The sequence below is a fragment of the Cupressus sempervirens genome, chromosome 1 (genome assembly GCF_028749045.1).
Source record: "Cupressus sempervirens isolate cs-2001-9-10 chromosome 1, ASM2874904v1, whole genome shotgun sequence".
Lineage (NCBI taxonomy): Eukaryota > Viridiplantae > Streptophyta > Pinopsida > Cupressales > Cupressaceae > Cupressus > Cupressus sempervirens.
This window is the reverse complement of record NC_143118.1, coordinates 558035787-558057929: the sequence shown is the minus strand read 5'-3', so window position 1 is coordinate 558057929 and position 22143 is coordinate 558035787. Positions and strand designations below refer to the sequence as shown.

The following is a 22143-nucleotide window of genomic DNA, read 5'->3' as shown; positions in this document are numbered from 1 at the left end:
TTCACTCCAAAGGTGTTGTATAACTGTTTACCACAATTACCAATCCTTTCAGAACATGTAAGAATCCTTCAAGAGCATTAGATTAATCAAGTTTTGCAAATACTGTCAAAAACAACAATTTCATTGCATTTTGCCCACTAGGGCATCACTTTCTCCCTTGTTTCATAACCAATCAAAACAAAACCAAGTATGTTTTCAAGCCCCATGAGTCTACTGTCAAATGAGCCAAGAACACGATTTTTCCCACAGTTATATTTACAAACCCTTCTGAACATTTCTGCTACAGAGGGTGTCAACACAGTGTTGATAAAACTCAACCAAATTCTCAGTATATTTCATGGGTACCGACAAGAATGGGTCCAAGGCTAACCTAAATCATCAATTTGCATTTCCAAATTGATTCAACCTCCAGCTATCCATTAACACATCTGAAAATGCATGAAAACAGGAAAAGACACATTGTTGCTGTAATTGTTTACCTTGTTAAAGTTAAACTGAAAAGTTCTTATTGATAATGCAATATTATTACAATACAATGTCTTTGATGATGTTCCACCTTTCTTTTGTGTTGTTACATGAGGACCCTCCATATCAGAATATCAAAAGCCTCTCAACTGTCACCAGTCTCTGTCACGACATCTGCAGACCGGTGACAGTCAGGGATCCAATAACAACCAACTAAAATCCAACTTGAACACCCTGCTATGTGTGAACAACATTCGCCATTATAAAATACTTGGCAGTTACAAACTACTTCAACTTCCCTAACCGACCATCTTCGCATTTTTGCAACTTTTGATCCAACACGCAACTTTTGCAAAGTTGCATGTTTGCAACTTCTTGCATTTTGCGACATAATGACTATAATTTGTACAAACCATCCAAATAACTAAAATGGGAACTATATATCCTTTTGCATAATGTTACCCTTTCATAGGCATTTGGGCAACATTTGACCATATGACCAACTAGGACCCTGTTATGCAACTTAGGACAACTTTAACAACTTTTGGAAATTCATTTGATATGGACCCCATAGACCTAATAACGCCTTAAATGACCTCAAATACATCATTAATGACTTAATACAATCAAATTGACTATTTTGTGACCTTTGAACTCCTAGTGTTTAGGTGCTCCTGCACTAGGTAGTCCAATTTTAGGCACCGATGAAGCTCTCAACTTCAGGTTTCAACTAGAAGACCTCTGAAAATGCAATTTACTAGAACCTAGAAAAAACTGAAGAAAAATTAATATTATTTTTAAATTTTTGATTATTTTAGTTTGACGTCCTTGGATACTCTAGATCAATGGCTCAATATTCTGCCTCATGTTATGGTGTTATCCTTAAGCTAGAGATCAAATGGGAGAGATTTTCTTTATGGTAATAAAAATGATCACATCATAGGTTTGATATAACTATTTGTACCAACATATTCAAGGAGACATACACTTGTATCTTAGGAATGAAGTGCCCACTCATAGTTCGAACCAATGTTTGGGAGAGTTGTGGAGATTAACATAATCCTCCATTTCCAGACAATCCTACATGAGATTGCCTCATTCTAGTTGATGATGATACCTCAGAGGAGCTTAAATAGCTGCAACACTTAAGTGTCTCGATGATCAAGGGACCTCTCTTGTAAATCCTCCTTCTCCAGTTGAGATCACACATCCATATTTTGTTGCTACGTTCGATTCAAGAGATTCTCCATCAAAAGCTTCTATTGATCCTTCTTTATAGGTAAATCAATGCCTTTCAAATATATCTTTGTGGCATGATTAGTTGACATGCATTTCGGATTTGTTTCTGGAGTCTCCCATTTCATATTTGGAGGACTAATTTGAGGGGTTATCTCTCTTCTTTGAAGGCAATCATGGTACAACTATTATCAGATCATCCTTTTCATTGGATCTTGTTCAACATCAGTGAGCGCTTGATCTTGGTTTGTTGCCTTTTGTTTTAATTACGCATGTACTCGATTGAATTGTGGCATCATCATTTACCAAGGACTTGGAAGAACCTGAGTATATTTCAAAAACACAATCTTTTGTCATCTAGATTTCTCTTCCTACCAATTCCTATCCAGAATGGGAAGCATCCTTGCATTTGTAGTTGGTCTACTCTCTTACCAAAGGAAGAAATATTGGTTGTAGCCCATTAGGCATTGGATTGTTTTGTGTTAAAGCATTTTTTCAGTTTTTCAAGTGATTATACATTGTGGGAGGGCTACATAGTCTATCTCTTTCTTTCCTATGGAGGGGAAATGGATTATATATTTGTGACAGTTGTAATCCTTGGGAGGTATCATTGCCTCCTCCATTCATCACTTGTTCATGTTTGTGTCTTTTCGCTCTTTGAGGATGAGTTTTGGTTTCATCGGGTTTTCTCCTTTTTCTTCATTTGTGAGAGATTGCATTTGTAAATGGGTGCCTAGCCTGGCCTAGTCACCGAGATCCACAATCATAGTCTTTATCTTTTGCACCATTTGTATATGTATACTACTCCCTAAATTGCATTTAAGTGTTTTGTTGGTGTCACTAAGGTGTTGCACCTAAATAGTTTTACTAGTGGGTTCTATTCACATGCATAGGTTAACTTAGGTCCTAGGAATTTTTCTAGAAGTCCCTATTGTCATGTGATCTTGAAATTTTATTTCTTGTTTTAGGTCATTTAATATTTATCATGGTAGCTATTTCATTGTAAATGATTAAGGCACTTGCCATAATCTTGTCTAATCCTATCTACCAGCCTTGCGTTTATAAATAATACATCATAGGCACATTTTGTGATGCAGAATGTTTAAAATCAATATAATCCATTGTGCCCCTTTACAAGCAATTATTTTCTCTGGCTTCTCTCTTGTGGAAGGCAACTTTTTGGTTTTGTGGGCGATCTTGGAGTATTGACTCCATTGGTGAGTCTACAGTAAGTGTAGCTTAAGTTTAATTAAGTAATAGGGAACCCAAGTAATTAGTGATTGACTGATTAATTACTAAGGTACCTAATTACTCCAACACATAATTCTTTCCGTAACATGTTGTCTTTATCACTTTGATTTCCAATCATACTTCCGTTATCCAATCTATGTAGTTTGTTGAGTAATGCCATATTTTTCATTTGATAGAGCCAATTGATATACTTGAGAGTGGGAGTAATCATCACTGCAGTCCAGGATATCAATAATTCTGAACCTCCTACTTTAGGACTTCTTCATCAGGCTGTTATTAGTAATTGTTTAGTTCTTCTGCTAAACATCTGTTAGACAAGGTTGCACGGGTACGTGGGTACAGGAACGGGAACGGATACACATATTTTTCAAAATAGCGGATGGGGGTACTTGTGTATGCCTAATTTTTTCTATATAATTAATATTTTATAGAAAATATAAAAATCAAAATATATTTCATGAGCCATGACATTGAGCATTCAAAACAAGAAATTTGAAATTATGAGCCATAAGTCAAATTATAATATATATATATATATATATATATATATGCTATTGCTGAATGTTTAATGTTTAAAGTATTTTTCATAATAGGGGACGGAGGTACTTGGGTATGTCAAACTTATTTAAAAATTATACTTTTATATTTGTAAAAAATCTGAAATTATGAGTCATGAGAATGGTTTTTAAAAACAAGAACAGTAATAAAGTTTGCAAATGTAATGTATTGTTTTCAGTTTCAGATTCACTATATGTTTGAAATAATAATACATGATAAATGCTTAGATGCATAACAAAGAAGGCAGACTTTAAACATGAACAAGAAGATTCTAAATCATATGACAATGACATATTGCAAATGATAAACTTATGACTTGAACAGTGATAAAGTTTATTGTTAATGGGTATCAAAGTTTCAAACTGATTTGGTATTGAATTAAGTTTGATAAACAACAAGCTAATACAAAAATAAAAAACCAAAAAAAAAATCAGAATCTTAATCAAGGTCCTTAGCTATGATGCTCTCCACCGAATACCTGGTACATGGGATATGTGTACCCGGTACTTGGGTATGTGGGTACGAGCATAGTTGGCATAATCGCCGAATAATCGGCGAGTTTTTACTAATCGCCGAGTTTTTGGGACTGGCGAGTTTTTCTCAGATTTAATCGCCAGAAAAAAATGCCGAGTTTTTGTGAAAAATCGCCAACTAATCGCCGAGTTTTTGCAAAAAATCGGCGAGTTTTTCAGAAAAACTCTTTTTTAAATTTTTTTTTTTTTTTTTTTTTTGGTTAAAACAAAAAGGCAAAAAGCCTATATATATTATGTAAGATAGAGAGTTACAATATGCTAGTAGAGCTAGGAAGAGGAAAATGTGATTGTAATGATGTTTTTACTTCTAGTTTGACACAAATTATTTACTATTATGCTTCCCGCCATCAGCATTCAGCATGAGAATGTGATTTTGTACCCACTATGCATTTATATATATCTAAAGAACTCATTAGATGCATCTTCTCATTGAAATTTGCAAAAAAATGTATTTTGAATTAAATTTTAGCGGTTTTTTTAGGTTCCCGAGTTTTCCCGAGTTTTTTTTTAAATGGCCGAGTTTTTCCCGATTAAACTTTTGGGGGGCTCGGCGAGTTTTTGGATTTGGCGAGTTTTCCAACTATGGGTACGAGTATCCATGCAACCTTGCTGTTAGATGATCATACGTATGTTCTAGTTTTCCTGATCAAGTTTACTGTTTTTTCTTTTGATTTCCAATCATTGTTTTGTTAGTCAATCCATGTGGTCTGCCAACTCTTGAAACAATTTTAATTTGATAGAGTCAGTTGATACTCCTAGGAGTAGGGTGGTACCCTCATAAAAGCTTAGAATTTACACATTAATATTATACTTTAGAAGCTAAGCTGTCTGGTGCTTGATAGTGTCTTCTTCTAACAAAGCATTTATATTTATTGCTGAATTAAAAATCAAATTTATCTCCACTGGAGACTTCACAAATTTCACACAGATTTAGAGTCTGTCATGAATCTGCCCTTCTGAAAGAACTAGCTTTCCAACTCTCCTATCAGAGTCCTTATGTTTTCCGTCTCCAGAAATTTAAAAGTGTTTATCATATATAAGCATGCTTTATTTCCTCCATCCAAACTCTCAATAAATAACTCCAGGAAGCATCTAGAATGTTAACCACCAGGCTGACCTAAAAATTAATAATATTCTGGAAAACTTTTATTTAAAGAAGTGACATTAATTAATGGTTTATTATTTTATTATTATTTTTAAAAAGTAATTAATATCAAGTCACCATTTGAATATTTCTCTTATTTTTTGACAACTTAATAATTTTTTTTTGATTGTCAGTAAAAATGGGGGATATTACATTGTATTTTTTCCATAGTCGTAAAATGTAGTTTAAAATATATTTTAATGCCTATTTTTAATGTGGTAGAACTTGATTACCATTTAAGCTTATGTTTTTGAGAGTAATTGTAATAATCCTTTTTCTGTATATGTACAGGTCTCAAAGTGCAGAGGGTTTGAGCTTAAAGCGCAATCATTTGGATGCAATGAAATCTCTAATTCTTCACAGCCGGAAATTTTTCCCAGCAGGTTCTGCAGAACAAATGTGGCTAGAGTTCAGGTTGATTGCTTATACCAGACATTTACACTTTAAAATATTACTTCCAATAACTTTTTGAGCAAGGTTTGGATCCTTAAATCAAAACTTGTATATAAATGTTAAATAAGAAGATTACCTAAAACACCTGTTTTGTTACAAGACAAGGAAAGGATTCTTTTTAGTTATTTATTATAACATCTGTTTGTTCAGGTTAGTGCTTGCAAGCAGGGACGTTTAACACTATTAATATATGCTATATGTGTTAATATTTGGACAAAACGAAATGATAATATACGAGTCTTGAAAATGCATTTGTTGCTTTACTGTCCAAGGAAGCTGATAAAGTATGTTTTTTGACTTATCATAGAAAGTTTATAGAGGTTCTCATTCATTGAACTTTGAAGTACCCATTTGGCATCATTTATGAGTTTTTATCATAGACAAGGGAACAATTCATTTTTGCCCTATCTTCCATACCTATGGTTTCTAAATTATGTCAAATCTTCTACAATAATGGCATTCCTGAGGCTTCTAGCTCTGGCCTAACTATTTGCTGGAATATAGTGACAGGCTTCCAGTTTTGTGTAATTCCCGATTCTTCTGTGCAGATCTCTTATGGATAATTTATGGCATAACTCATCATTGGAAGGTGTTGGATTTCTTCAGTTGTTTCTGCCAACAAATCCAGTCAACTGTGATTTTTATAATAGGCAAGTAAATAGTAATTTTGCTTTTGTTTCTTCCTTAGCTTTTGTACTTTTTGATATCATTCCTAATTGTAATCTTATATTCTTTTTATCTGCTAGCAACTGGATAAAGGATGCCTTGGATCTATGGGCTGGAATGCCCAAATGTCAGTTCTGGGATTTTCAGTGGGCTTCCATCATGTCTCGTGTCATAAAAAATTGCTGCACAATTGACTGGGAATGTTTCCTTCCAGTCCTTTTCACACGGTACTTGAATATCTTTGAGGTATGTTGTGTGTAGATCCTTTCAACTCTAATCAGTATTTAGGTTAAAGAAATCTTCACTTTCACATTTGATGGATGCAATCATGGATTGAGCTTGTTCTTGAGAACAAAGTGTCAAATTTTATCAGATTTGGTTTCCTTTATAATGAATTGCTGATAATGTTTTATCAGAAAAAACAATTTCAGAGATTCTATATACTTTTCTCTTAAAGTTATCTCTGTTTTCTCTGGTATTCATTTGTTTCACTTTATGTAATTTATGTAGATAGATTCTGCTGTCAAAGCAGATCGTATTTTAAAGTTGATGTTGACACTGCTGAAGTATGAGACTGAAGACTGTTTTTATTTCTGTGTTCCATGTCTCATATTCGGTCTGCAGTTTGAATATTTGTATTGGTATCAAGGGTGGGGATTTGTCCCGGGGGACATGACCCGCTTCACATGGAGTCACGTCCCTTGTGGACATGGCTCCACCCTTTAATAATAACTCTGCTGTCGACCAAGATAGTCGAATCAAGCAGGACTCCATAACACTTAGTTATTATGATAATATATATATATATATATATATATATATATATATATATATATAGAGTATCACATTTATTAATATTTATATATCTGCAAAAATGAATTTGTGTTATATAATTTATTCGACTGAAGCTATAATATATCAACACCCCTTCTTAGCTAGGGAGGATAAAAACATGATTTGATATCATCTCAATGCAATATCAAAGTGGCATGATAAAGGATATCTTTGATTAGAAGATATTCCTTATAATGATATCATCTCATGATATTAGGAGTAAATATCAAGTCGCGTGATATTCACCAAGTACTCTAAGTAATGGCCTTTGAATATCAAGTGGCATGATAGTCACCAAATACTGAAAATTTTCATAATGATATCATCTCATGACATTAGGAGTAATGGCATCAAAATATCAAGTCGCATGATATTCACTAAGTTCTCAAAATGTTCATAATGATATCATCTCATGATATCAGGAGTAATGGCCTCAGAATATCAAGTCGCACGATATTCAGCAAGTACTCTGAGTAATAGCTTCCGAATATCAAGTCACATGATGCTCACCAAATACTCAAAATGTTCATAAGGTTTGTGCACACATATCACTCTATGATACTTACCATAGGAACATTATAATCATGGTTTGTTTAAGGATGTTAATCCACCATGGCAGACCAATACAATACAACCCATAGATGTTTATGTGGCAATATCCATATCTTAGTTGATTGATTTACAAGTTATAATCTGTCATGATCTGCTTAGACATCATATGATATCCATCATAATAGAAGATTAAGTTATTGTAAGATCGTCACCTTGCAATAACTTCACAAATACAAGTGATAATCATTTAGTATTTTTCACTTCTCCATGATGTACACAAGGCCCAAGAAGTCATGAAATAACACTCACAATTAAAAATAGTTTCATTAGTACAATAATCAAATATGTTGAGACTCTTCTAAGCAATTACAACCATTTCAAATTTAACTCAGAAATGTTCCACCTTCATATTTGAAAGAGATTTGGTGAGGATGTCTACTATATGGTTATCTGTATTGACATACTTCAGCTTGACTACATTCTTCTCAACCATGTCTTGGATGTAGTGATATGGTATCTCAATGTGTTTAGGCTTGTTTTTGAGTAGGAAAAGCAGCAAGAGGGTGCTGACCCATGGTACAAACAAGAGACATTAGGCACTGTTAAACAACAATAATAACACCTACTGCCAAACACCCATAAAACCAATCATCAAGGAACTGCATCTAGACTTACCTCTATCAAAGACAAAGGTTTGAAAGTGACTAAAATCAATGTCAATATTGACAAAGGTCAACTAGGGACAAGCCCCCTCAAAAGCTATAAACTTTAACCAAAAACAATAACAAAGGATTCGAGTGAGCCCTTTGAAACTTCTAGCATACACCCGATCACAGTAAGACAAGAAGCAAGAAAAAGAAGACACTATCACCATAAGATTTGATAACCAAACTCAAGCAAGAAACTGCTTGTCCATTCTTCTTTATTAGAAACAAAGACCCATAACCATCTAGACCCCCTCTTCAGGTCAACACTCTCAAAGATCTTCCAACCCGCCCTAGTCTCCTTTCCCACCTCAATAGAAACAGGGGGCATAAAGATCAAAATACCAAGGCTGAGGTAGTGATGTCACCATCCATAAACCCCTTTATTAGAAACAAAGATCCATAACCATCTAGACCCCCTCTTCAGGTCAACACTCTCAAAGATCTTCCAACCCACCCCAGTCTCCTTTCCCACCTCAATAGAAACAGGGGGCATAAAGATCAAAATACCAAGGCTGAGGTAGTGATGTCACCATCCATAAACCCCTCCACAAGTGGTAGCCCTGAAAATCTCCCCCTCAATAGGAGTCTCCTCCACTTCCAAAGTCTCACACATGCTCTCCACCTCGATAGGAGATAGCTTCACCTCCATAGAAGCTAAGCAAGAAGAATCAAACACAAATATCCAAGCCGACCACCTGTATAACTGCACATTTCTCTTGACTAGAGGACGCTGGAGAGCCCTCCCAACAAGGAACCAACCACCCATTAAAGAGGAAATCCAAACTTGAGAAGCAGGCACAGAGGCACAAGAATATCCAATATCCAAGCACTGCAAAATGTTGGGCAACTCAACATAATTGGAGAAAGGCTTTAATGAGATATCCAAAAAATAAGACCCCCAATCAAAGATCTGCACCAAATGCGCAAGGGCAACAAACAACCCTAAAACTGAAAGCTCGCAAAGCACATGGCAACCGAATAGCATTTACTTCCACAACCAAAGGTTGTCCTAAGGACAGTAGCCCAATAAAATATCTAGCATTAGTTGCATTGGTTCACACATGAACTGATTTAGTGCATTTATTGCATAACAAATATCTTGAGTTTCCCTCTGAATCTCAACATAAGGATTCTTTGAAGGATCTTCATCATTCATTTTCATCGTTGGATCTTTTAATGTAATATCTTCTTCTGTTCTGTAACTCTATTTGTTAAGGATTGTAAAGAACAATGAACTCTCTCTCAATCCAGTAAATCATAGAGTAGTTATCTACAAGAATAATATAATACAAAAATCCTCCCATGGAGGAACTAGACATGGGCCCACAAAAAAATAGAACAAACAAGTTCTAGTACGAAAAAATTCTTTTAGGTTTTCATCCCCAATGCACAACCTTTGCATGTCTCTTCATGTTCAATTTTGAGTTTAGGTGGTCCTGTTACCATCTTCTCTAAAGAGGGTAAGTCAAATTTCACTTGCATTTGTTGACTCGTGGATTAATGCAGAAAAGGGAGAAGTACATAGCTTATAGAGGCATCCATGCCTCATTCCATTGGTTAGAGCATTCTTGATAATTGAGTTATTTGGCCAAGCTAGTACTTTTCCTTTCATGAAGGTGATTCTGTATCCCTTGTCTTCAAGTGCTGAAATAGAAACTAAATTTCATTTGATCTAGAGTACATACAGTACTCTTGTGAGTTTGAGTGAGATGCATGATTTGAGAATGATAGTGCAAGTCCCAATTCCCTTTACTAGATAATTTGTATCTTCTCCAATAGTCACTTTGTCATCATCATCTTCTGTAGAATCTAGATGTTCTCTGAAGCTTGGAGCTTCACTGTGTATCATCGAATTGTCTGGTTTGTTTGATACTTGATGAGATAGAGCAGAGTAAAATACAAGTTTCTTTAATCCATGTTTGTATTACTGACTTCAGAGAAGGAGGCTTGATGTTTGAGTCTATCAGGACACTTTGGCGCAACATGACCATAGTTGTCGCATCTATAACATTGTATTTAGAAAAGTCTCTCTGTTTCTTGAATTGTTGTTTACCATTTCAGTCCAATCCCGTTTTCCTTTTCAAGTTAGTGATGAGAATCTGAATGTCTTCATTTGTGGATTCCATACCGATTCCTCTAGATATTAGACTACACTCTTCTTGAATGTAGTCAGCTTTTAGTTGATCAAATTTGTTGATCTTGGAATGGGCACTTATTCCTTGTCTAAAGTTTTCTCATGAGATAGAAAGTCCATTTAGAGCTATCATAGTTAACTCTTTACTATCATAGATGCGACCAATTGTTGAGAGTTGGTTTCTGTTATCCTCATAAATAATGAGGTGATAGTCTCTCCTTGATTCATCTTTACATTAGAGAGTTGATTTTTTAGAGTAAGAAGCCTGCTAGTGTTGTTGATCTTAAACATGTCTTCTAGGGCTTTGAACATATCATATGCAGAATCTAACTTTGTGATAATAGGTAGTAGATGATCTTTCACTCCCTCCACCAATAATTTCATTGCTCTGGTGTTGTCCTTTTTCCATTGAGTCTTTTCGTCATTCTTATTAGATATAGAAGAATTTTTCACAATTGTTTTTAACTCACGCTCTTTTAGTATTAGCATCATCACAATTTTCAAGCTTCAAAATTTGAAGCACCTTCAAATCTGTCTTCAAGTCTGATTGCATTCACCATTTTGACAAGTATAATTTATAAAAACAAAATGTATGTATCTCTTGTCAATAAAAATCTGATCTGATTGTCTCTTAAGTCTGCTCTGATACCATGTCAAATTTTATCATATTTTTTTCCTTTATAATGAATTGCTGATAATGTTTTATCAGAACAAATAATTTCAGAGATTCTACTCATTCATGGTGTTTTGTAATCGATTTTGGGACATCCTACTCTTCAAATTGGATGTTTTATGATGGTTTCTGTTCAACAGTTTTGTAGATTCTGAGAGGGTCAGTAGCAGGCTATACTCTCTTGTTGGTCACCATTATGAAGAAGGGGACCACCTTATCTACTTTTGTTTTCTTTTCCTGGGCTACTCTTGGTCATTAACCTTCAGCAAATCTTGGGAGGGTCTTGCCAACAACAAAGTGTTCTGAAGTATTTGTGACTATAACACATGTATTATCTTCTGCAAGGTAGTTGGTGGATTGACCAATAAAAGCTATTAGAAATTCATTAGTAATTTACGATCTCGCTATATTATCTCATTCTTCTGGAACCTTAGTTAATGGTCATTTAGGCTTTCTTTTTAGTTTTTCGCAGTTAAGTCTGTTTTTAGACTACTCTATAATTAATATTTGTAAACTCTGTTTAAGAGCTCATTGTTAATGCAATATTGATCCTGTTTCTTTTGTTAATTCTGTTTTCATCATCAAGGATAAATACTTCTACTTATTGGGTTTTTCCCGTGTTTGATTGCTTCCATACACTCCACAAAGTGTTGATAACCATAACGCTCAAGGCCTCTGACACCTTCACAAGTCATCTTAAGATGATTGTGTGATGCTGATTGTGTTTCAGCAACCTATGATAGCACCAAAGTTAAAACATACATGTCATATCAAGTTCATCTATAAAGTTTAAAACTGAGAAATAAAATAAAAATAAATGACCTTCAACAACTTCAATGAAGAGAATGTCCTGAATATGGCTTGTGTCATGTGATGATAGTCACATACATTTGTATCTCCTCAACATCCATGTAATTTTTATTGACCATTCATTTTGAGTGCCAATCTATTGCATAATTAAATTGAGCGATAGGATTGTACATGGTGTCCACAAAATGTGATTACATGTGGCCTCTACTATAGCTCCAACTTCTTTACAATTTTTAGCATTGTCCATCATGGCTTGGACAACATTTGCAGCCCCAACCATCTCAAGTGACTCCATGAGGATATTGGCAATGAAACTTGCATCCTTCACTTGTCCATCACAATCCACTACTTTCAAGAACATCACCCCTTTGGGCGACATTTCTAAACATTAATTGATCAAAGGCATATTCTTGCAATCTTTCCATCCATCAAAAACAATGGACACACCTATTTCCACCCATGTTTCCTTGATCGCTTTCAATTATGTTTCTATCTAGGCACTCTTGTCAATAAGGTGGTTCAAACTTTTCATACCTAGAACTAACATACTCGGCAGGTCCCTTACAAAGGGGACTCACCATATCTTGCCAAAAAGGTGATCTAACAATCTTGAATATAAGCCTAGTCATATCTAAGCAACATTCAATACTTTCATCATAAAGATCTCTCATTTCATTTTTGAAGGCCATATCCAATGTGCCTCTTTTTTGTGGAACAAATTGTGGTTTGGAAGGTGGTGGCATTGGCAAGAAATGATGTGGGCCAATAGATTTCACCAAGCCACTGGGAGGTCTCCCCAAGCCTCACTGCGAATGGGATGGGGTAGTCAATGCCTTTCCTCTATTGCTTCTCCTATCAGCTTCGTCTTATTCTCTAGCATATTGCGCATCTTTCCACTCAGGAGGTGTCATTCCTTTTCCACTGCTAGGAATGAAGTGAGGTTTCACTTGATTGTATGAGATTGAATGTTGTATGTTGCAATGGTTAGATCACCTAATATAACCCCTACCACCACGGACTTCCTTAATCATTGTTGTGTAATGACAAAGCAACGAATGTGCATCAATTTTAAAAGGGTTTGCCCCATCAGCTGAACTAGAGCTTTCACTTCCTCTTCTAGCGATTTTGTCTAACTCTCAAGAATGAACCTAAAATGGAAAATAAAACACAACATATTACTGCAAAAAATTTAATTGAAAAAAAACGACATTATAACTCCTTAATATGCACACTATGTATAAAAATAGTATTGAAAACTTCTTGAAATACTTTAATTAAAACTTGATAAAAATTCATTTTCCCATTAAATCTGCCTTCCCCAACAATTCCGAAGTCTTTGATGCAGGTCTTAGTCGTCCAGAGCATTCACTTTCGAAGAAAAATGCTACATCTCTAGAACAAAGCTAAAATAGTTAAAAATGTTTGAGAGATGAATGAATGACCATCAAATGACTTTAGGCAACCATTATTGGTTGAATTAGAGTTTAGAAGGGTCATATTAGGATTTAGTTTCACTTTAATTTAAGAAAAATCAAAGTGGGGCTCATTTTTGGACACCCAAACCCATAGATTCCTCCAATTGCACCCAGATTCTGGCAAGAGGAACCCACAGGGAATCTGGATTCCATTCTGGAACCCTGTCGGAATCTGGTATCTTAGATAAAATGTGTAAATAGAATGCATATGGATCAGGTAACTATAATAGGTTGAGAAGTTACCAATGAGTTACAACCAACATAACTATACCTAACTGTCTGCCAACGTAGCTTTCTAGCAGACATAACCTTTCAATGGATTCTCCTTCAAATTATATAACAATGATATGTCCTCCAAAACTCTTGGCTTCAGATGATATGCCAGGAATATAATATTTTTAGATTACTTCCTTTTTGATGGTACGTGCCATAACAATATGCAATGTTGTTTCATCTGCACTAGTTGGCAATTTATTTTCATTTTATTTCTGAAAACACCAAAAATAGTCTTCCCAAAACCACAACCTGATATTTTCTCAACATCTACCATCCAAACACTTCTTGCTCATACCAAGTGCCAAATAGGAGCAACAACATTTCTTACTTTATCGAACTTGGAAATCAATAGTACATTTTCGTCTCTGAAATATGCAACATGTGAAATAGAAGTGACATAGTTTGGATAGAACACTGCTTGTCTTAATGAATTTAACTGCTCACTTAATCATGTCTTCTCTCATCAAATCGTTCATTCTTCCTATGATGTTGGCTCTTTATATATGCTGTTTATAAATTTTTCTCTGTTCGAAACAGATTGCTTGTTGATCATGTTATCATATCACTCAATAATGCCCAGCATCAACGTCATATTAGCGCGAATAGCATCATTGTGTGGATTTTACAATCTTCAACCATCTGAGTGGCAACTTCTGAAAACTGGATCTTTCAATATGTTCATTGCATTGCTTATCATACATTCCTGAGAATGTACTCACATGATGCATGTGCAGGCTCGAGTATGTTGTTTATATGAATATCATTAATGAATTACACCTTCGCTGATTTCTCAGGATTTCAATATGCATCCCACACCTGTGCTTGAAGCTTTTAACATCAATGACAAAAAATTCTATCGGGAATTGATACAGATACAGACTAAAACAAAATAAGAAAATAATATTTTTCTGTTCTTTGGTTGGCTTGTGAGCCTGATGGATCTTGCTATTTGTCTTCTTGTTTACCTAACAAATCTATTGGCTTCTCCAATTATATAATTTGTTTTTATTGAATAAACTTGGGGTTAACAGACAGTAGACTGAGAAAATGTCCCAATCAGTGTCATCACCAAATAGGGGAAATAAAAATATGACATGAATTATAAAATCCAAAATTAAGCAGCTGATTTTCCTGCACAAAAGGCAATTTCTATTCTTTACTAGCAACAATGTTCCTGAAAAGTAGCCAAAAATAAAGCTAACAGCTTTCATCATTTATCCATTACATCTTTATTTGATTTAATTGTGTAAATGCACATCAAGTCAAATATTTATGCACATTATCCTTTTCTTGGTTGAGCGCCTGAGCTTCAAAGTTTTAATCAAGAGAAAACTCTCTTGCTTTGGCATAATCTTCCAATATTAACTTTATTGCTGTGGAGGGAGAATATTAAACCATATTTCACAAACCTGTGCTTAGCAGATTGAAATTTCTGCCTCAGCAAAAATTTGGCAAAACTTTGCAACTTGAATAAAACTTAAAAATGCAATGACAAAATGTATCGAGTCTGTAAAACATTGGGGAAATATTTAGTAATAGATTTTAATACAAGTAGAAAATAGCACCATCATGCAAGTATAACCATCTATAAACTCTGACACATTCTTCACTGATGATGGTTGGACTTATCATGCTTTGATGCTTCTTGTGCACCTTGCAAAGCTGCACACAACTGTCTGAAGTCTGACTGATTTTATAATTAAAAACTGTGTATTGTAGCACATAAAAAGTGGAGATTTTGTACATGTTAGACAAGTCAGGAGTACACATGCTACATTTTATTTGTTAAAATACTAACATGAGGTAAATATCCAATCAAATATTGCTAGTGTACTTGATCAAGCAAGACAGACTAATTTTTCTGTGCACAATGCAAAGGTTCATCGAGATCCTGATTCATCAACACACAACAAAGGAACATTTGAAATGGTAAATACAAATAAAAACACTTCTATGCACTTTTTATCATCATAGTCACCTTTCTTCCCCATTCAAATGCTGTGCAAGCTTCAGCTGTAGGCATCTATGGCTTAAATAGGAAAACCTGTAATACGAAAACTGTGTCCAAAACATGTTTGTGTTTACAGTTTGTGCATGGCAAGTTAATGGATGTAATTATAGAATGCTCTTGAGCAATTGTGCAAGCTTGGCCCTAAAATTTGCCACATAATTTGCATTCCTGAGTTGCAAGTTATAAATATAAAATTTTGGCCCACATAATATGCATTTCCATCTAGGTTTGCACCAATCATTTTTATTTCAGCCAGCTTTTCTAGATTTTAGAGAATAATCACTTTTGCGTTTTTATTTGTTGGTTATCTAAAGTTGAGTGAAATGCACTAATGGTTCTTGTCCTTTGTCATCCCCAATGATCCTTCCTCATCTTGCCATTCCTCCATTTTCTTTTGGAACTCCAGAAGAATTAAGCTTAACCTAATCTGGAAGATATTTCTTCTCAGAGACCTTTAAATTTCAAGGTAATCTTCCCAAACATTCTCTCGGTTATTCATATCAGCCTCCGTCTTTTTAAAACTTATTCATTTTCTTCAAATGGCTTATTTATTATGGGCACCAATTTTCAAAGTATTGACTGATTCTAATATTTAATCCTATAATTTTACCCAAATTCTCCTCATTGAATATCATTTCTCCAAAAATAGTTCCTTTCTTTGTAGACATTCAAAATTATAGTGATTAGGCTTGTCATCGAGATGACCTTTTAAATCGAACCAATCCTCTTCTTGGCCAATCTAATATCCACTTCCTTACTGATTCTAGGTCAGTCTAGTTTACATCCATCATATTGAAGAATCTTTTCTAAATCTCCCATGTCCTCTTACAATGCGGAAACGAATTGTCCACATCGTCAAGATGCTCTTAGACGATAATTTGGAAGGCCTTGAAATCATCTATGGGTGCTAAAGATATGCCATCATTTCACTTGAACTTGTAAACCATATTAGTTTGTCCTTTAGTCCATTCTTTGGTCACGTAGTCTTGGTTGGACATTGGCATTCTCTCCCTCAAGTATCTAGGCAGTATGTTGAACATAGCATTATCATTGATGTCAAAACGAGTGTTGTCATTGATATCAAGGTGTCCAAGTGTTTGTTGAAACAGTTGTATTTTTTTCTGTCATTTCATGCCACTGTAGGACAGAGTCATACTTTCTTGAATTTCTCTTTGTATGTTATCATCACGATCTACAATCAAATATTCCTGACTATCTAGTAGAGTTACCATTGTCTGGAAGTGTCCATGGTAGGTTTTTGAGGTGTGCTGCTCCGAAAGAGTTGTGCAGCTAGTTGCATTGTCATGTTGTTTGGATTCGCATTTTGATGTAGTTAAGAGTTATGTCTTGCAGGTAGAAAGTGAAATAAATTTGTATGAGTGCTAGAATGCACACCATGCTGGCTGGTCAATTTTGTTGAGGTTTCCGATGGATGTGTTAGAGGAGGATAATGTGCACCAAGTGGAGGTAGTGTGTGAAGGTAGCCTGAGATCAGTTGAGTTCGTGCTGGTTAATGCATAGCATGTCCCCAATCCTTGTGTAATGTTTAGGCTTTAGATCCTAGCCGACTGCATGTTTGATTTAAAAAATACAGTCGTGGCTGGCTTGTGGATGTTGTAAACATGTTCTAGGTAGACATAAGAATGTACGTATTATTGGAATACTTATATATTATTGGTCTAGGTTCAATCTAAGATGTTTGTGATGACAAAGGTGGATAAAGCTACTAAAATATTGTATTGTAATGTTTCTTTAATAGTCATCTTTGTAGTTTAGGAACTCTCCTTTTTTGTCATCAATTCATGAAAATTTCATTAAAAAACGTCATCTTTGTAAATTTATTTAAAGAGTCTTCATTTCCTTTATTTAGTTCGACATTGATTTGCCGTAACATGGTATTAGAGCGAGCCGATGGGATTTCATAAAATTTGGTGATTTTTTAAAGAAAAAATCAAGTCTCTTTCGATTTTCAATTTTTTCTAATTTTCTTTTTAAAAACTTTTTATGAAATAAAAATCATTGAAGGTATTTTATGAAAGTTTTGTGGTTCATCTTCAAGGGTTTTCTCTTAGACCCGTAGCCATTGGTGGATGCCCGCGTTTTCATGGCTGTGAGTTTTTTACATTGATTTTGTGATTTTTTCATCATTGTTCTAGGTGCCCACGTTTATGAGGTTTTTTGAAATCATTTAAGTATTCTTGTGGAAAATCGTGATCTTTTGTTTGCAAACTTGCATTTGTTTGTTGGTTCGTGTAAGTCCTCATTTTTAGCAGGGTACTGCAGTTGGCTTGGTCAGTTCACGATCATGACCCTTGTTAGATGACAGTGGGATTTAAGGGTCTCAGTTGTAGGGTTATAGGCTTTTTAGCAGTCTATGGTGTGTTTTGACTCCATTCGAGGGACTTATTATTTATAGTAAGTCAATTGTTGGTTCCAATGAGCTCAGTTGAGTTAGAAGAGTTGAGTGATGCTCTTAGTTTTTATTTCTGACTTCTGGTTTGGGCTCCAAGAATCTTGGAGGGAGCATCTATTTATAGTAAGTCACCCTGTTAAGTTCATTCATCGTCTTTCATCACCATGCTTACTTTGGTGTTGTCAGATTTCGATTCTGATGCTTCTTCAGTTGTTTTTGCAAGATAGGTGAATTATTATTATTATTCATCTAAATATGCTATGGTTGCTATTTTTTTTGGTGTTGTTTGTTGGTCACGTCAAAGTATCGTAGCTCGTTGGAACTAGGACGGAAAGTTTGAAACCGTGGGAACAAGAAATAGTGGCCTTGTGTGTCAGAATATTATGTTATGGTGGAAAAGGTCATTTTTTGAGCCAAAAGCAAATAATAAATCATATTATAATGACACTTTATTATATTTTAATGTTGTGTGGAGGAAGCTTCTTAAGTTAAGTTCATTTGGGAAACTTGTGCCATTTTGGAGATTATAAATATGATGCCATTTGATGGGAAAGGCATCAAATTGAATAATTATTTTCTTTTATTGCCTTTGTGGCTTTTTCTAAGTTTCTTGAATTGCGCGCCCTTGCTGAAGTATAAGGGTTATTCTGAGAATTACTCTTGCAAATTGTGCTGAAGTATACAATTTGCCACTCTCCTACTGTAGCAACTGTGTCTAAGGAGATTTGTTGGCTGGAATTTATTGTGTTGGACTGATTTGTGAGGAAATTGATCTAATTCAGCATCCCTGCGTTTTGATGCTGAGACTCACGTGAGTTTCCTACAGGCAGCCAATTCACATTGTGGTAACTTTTGACATTTACTTGTTTTGCCATGGTCATTTCCAGGGCTCACGTGGCAGTTCAGAGGCACAACAATCATTGCATATAACCTGCGATTTGTTCTGGTATTGGCATTTGGAGTTTGGGGGTTGAATCGGAGGTTATTGCTGCTATGTTCTGGGGTATTAGTTCCCAGCTCTGCCTGGTAGTTTATAATTGGGCTGCCACTCAGTAATTGGGTCTGCGATTGGTGTTTTGAAGTTGCATTTAAGTTTCCGACTGCCACATTTGTGTATGCTGAAATTCCATTATATTCTGGAGGCTGCAAATTGCTAGAAGAAGAGAGCTGATTTCATTATTGACTGCGATCTGGATGGTGATGTCAATCAGCGGGACTGTACACATAGGTTGCAAATGCTCTTAGTGTTTAATTTATGTAATCACAGTTATAGAATTGACCTTTGTGCAAGGGAATCAGAATTGGTTCAAAAAGGGTTTGATATTTATTACAATAAACTGTTTACATTGCATAATTTTCCATTATCATTATTATCTAAAATTCAAAGTGCTAAACACAAAGAAGGATGTATACATTTGCAATCCATCAGCTAAGCAACAGAGTTGGTTCTGATTTATTTGTGTCATTGAGATCGCCTACAATGTGTTTGACGAAATGTCAAATGATTAAATAATCAAGAAAATTAGAGGTTGTGAAGTTATAACCGAGCAGGGTTATTACAGTTCATGGCTTAGAGGCAACAGTTTTGGCAGGCATTTGTGGTGTTTTTTTGGAAGGATCCTACGCAGTTTGCGTCATGTATTCTAATAAGAAATCACGACCTCTTATGTGTCCTTTGTTGAGCCACATGATCTGTGTTTTTGTCTATTTCCTTGTGTGTCTCTCTGCTTGCAATTTATTCCATTTTGGAAAGGATTTTGATCTAGTTTGTGGATAATTTCGACATCGCACGACAAGTATTTGTGTTGTATTTTCTGGCCAATGTGTCCAATCTTTGTGCATCTCTTCTGTTTTGCGGAGATTACTTTGCGTTACGGTTTTTAAGCCCATGTTTTATTGTTTGTGTGAGGCTTCTCTGCAGCTTTTCTTACATCCTTGAATTTGTGTTTCTTTGACGCAATTTGTCTAAAAGTTTTTCGCAGATCTTCACCAGCCTTCAAAATCACACGACTAGGGTTTGTAGCTCCATTTCAAATCCACGCAGCTCCTCAAAATCCGTAGTTAGGGTTTTTGTGCCTATTAGAGGAAGACCAACAATCATTGTTTGGTTTCTATCTACTGTTTGACATGGTTTTCCTTGCTTTTTTTGCTCAAATGATGCTATATTTTGATGGGTTTAAATAATTTTTCTCCTAAAAAAATCCTGTGGGGTGTATAATTTTGTCCTCTAGAAAATTATTCTAGGTTTTTCAATGAGTTTGTGATAATTTTTTCTCGTTAATTTATTTTTGGATGGGTTTGAATAATTTATTACCTTAGAAAATTTCAGGAGAGTTTTATAATTTGTCCATAAAAAATTATTGTGGGTTTTGTGCGACTTTTTGACTCCAAAATCATTTCATAAAAGGGTTTTATGGTATGAAGTTTTTATGCTGATCAACATCTCAGATTTTGTGCTAGCTACTCACTGTTGTTTCAGTGTGGTTTTGATTGATTTTTCTCTTTGAAAATTGTGTTTTTTTTAATCTTATCTTTAAAAATGATTTTTAGGTTTTTTGATTTTTTCCAAAGATCATTGGAGAGTTTTGACGTTTTTTCCAAAAAAATCGTGCCTTCTTGCAATATGTTTTAAGTCGTAGGGCTCATCAACAAAATACTTGGCAAATCATGGTATCTTGTAGTCTATTTTGGGGTGTAGTGCTCATCTGCTAAGGGTTTGGCAAAATTTTCTCAAAATTATGGTTTTAGATTCATCTCGATGTCTCTGACTATATGGAGTTGATAACCGTGTTACCAACATCAAGTTGGCAAGGTTTTGGTTAACACAGTCATTGCAGAAGTTTTGCAGAATTAGGGAGATTCTCAGCAGCAGACTCACTTTGCAAAGCGTTCCAATGAGAAGGTGACAACCTTCTCTATGCATCTATGACTAGAAAGGGGCAGCCTTCAATGCATTTGTGACTAAAAGACCTAAATATTGTCTTTTTTAGGGTAGTTAAAATGATGACCATTAAGAGAGGGTATTAAAATATTGTAGTGTAATGTTTCTTTAATGTCATCTTGGTTGTCTTAGTTAGTTTAGGGAATTTTCTTTTCTGTCTTCAGTTCACAATTGTTTCATTTATAAACATTGTCTTTGTAAGCCTATTTAAGGAGCCTTCGTTTCCTCTATTTAATACAACATTGATTTACTGTAACAAAAGCTATGAAAGCTGTATATTCAGTACATAGCAAAGATGAAATAAAGTGTGCAAAACAAGTTGCAATTCCTTTACACACTCAGAGAGTGTTATGATATGGAGCAGATCAGATAGATGCTGAAGATTTAGTTGTGGAAGTCCTCATAATATCTATTTTTTTCTCTTTTATAATTGAGGTTGGTGCCTGGAAATCTAATCAGGAATTGAAGTCTACATATGAGGTTGCAATTCTTGTGGGCTGGTGCTTGCAAAATATTTTAAAGATCTTTATTATCTTTGCGAGGCTAGATTTGTGTAGTAGTTCCTAACAGCCATTCTTGCTGTTGTTTTTCCCTTCTGGTTCTCCACATTGTTTGTTGTACTCATGTTTTGATGTGGTTTTGTGTTTATCAGTTGCATAGCTGCTTTAAAGATAATGTGAGATGCGGTATTGATAATGGCTGGCTGTAATAGAAAAAATCGGCATATACTGATTCACACTCACCCCCACTTGGTATATTCGTGTCTAACAACTTCATATGCCTCATAAACTGAATTCAAAATGTTTTTTAACCTGCCATTGCCTTGCATTATCTTTAAAAATATTTTTTGTCACACACTTTTCCCCACTTGGAATATCTGTGTCTAATAACTTCATATGCCTCATTAACTGAATTCAAAATGTTTTGTAACCTAGCATTGTCTTGCATTATCTTTAAAAACATTCTTTGAACTTTATCTCCATAAAAAGATGGGATCCTTCCAAAAGCTTC

General features: G+C 35.0%; 1 protein-coding gene across 1 annotated transcript in view; it reads left to right on the top strand.

Annotated features, from left to right (window-relative positions):
• The window catches only part of PA200 (proteasome activating protein 200), a 290511-nt gene that overhangs the window by 83846 nt on the left and 184522 nt on the right, over positions 1-22143 (top strand). The window contains exons 4-6 of the mRNA XM_089830694.1: positions 5479-5601; positions 6189-6290; positions 6387-6552. Coding sequence (XP_089686820.1) covers positions 5479-5601; positions 6189-6290; positions 6387-6552 — 391 coding nt within the window. The remainder of the gene's footprint in view (positions 1-5478; positions 5602-6188; positions 6291-6386; positions 6553-22143) is intronic.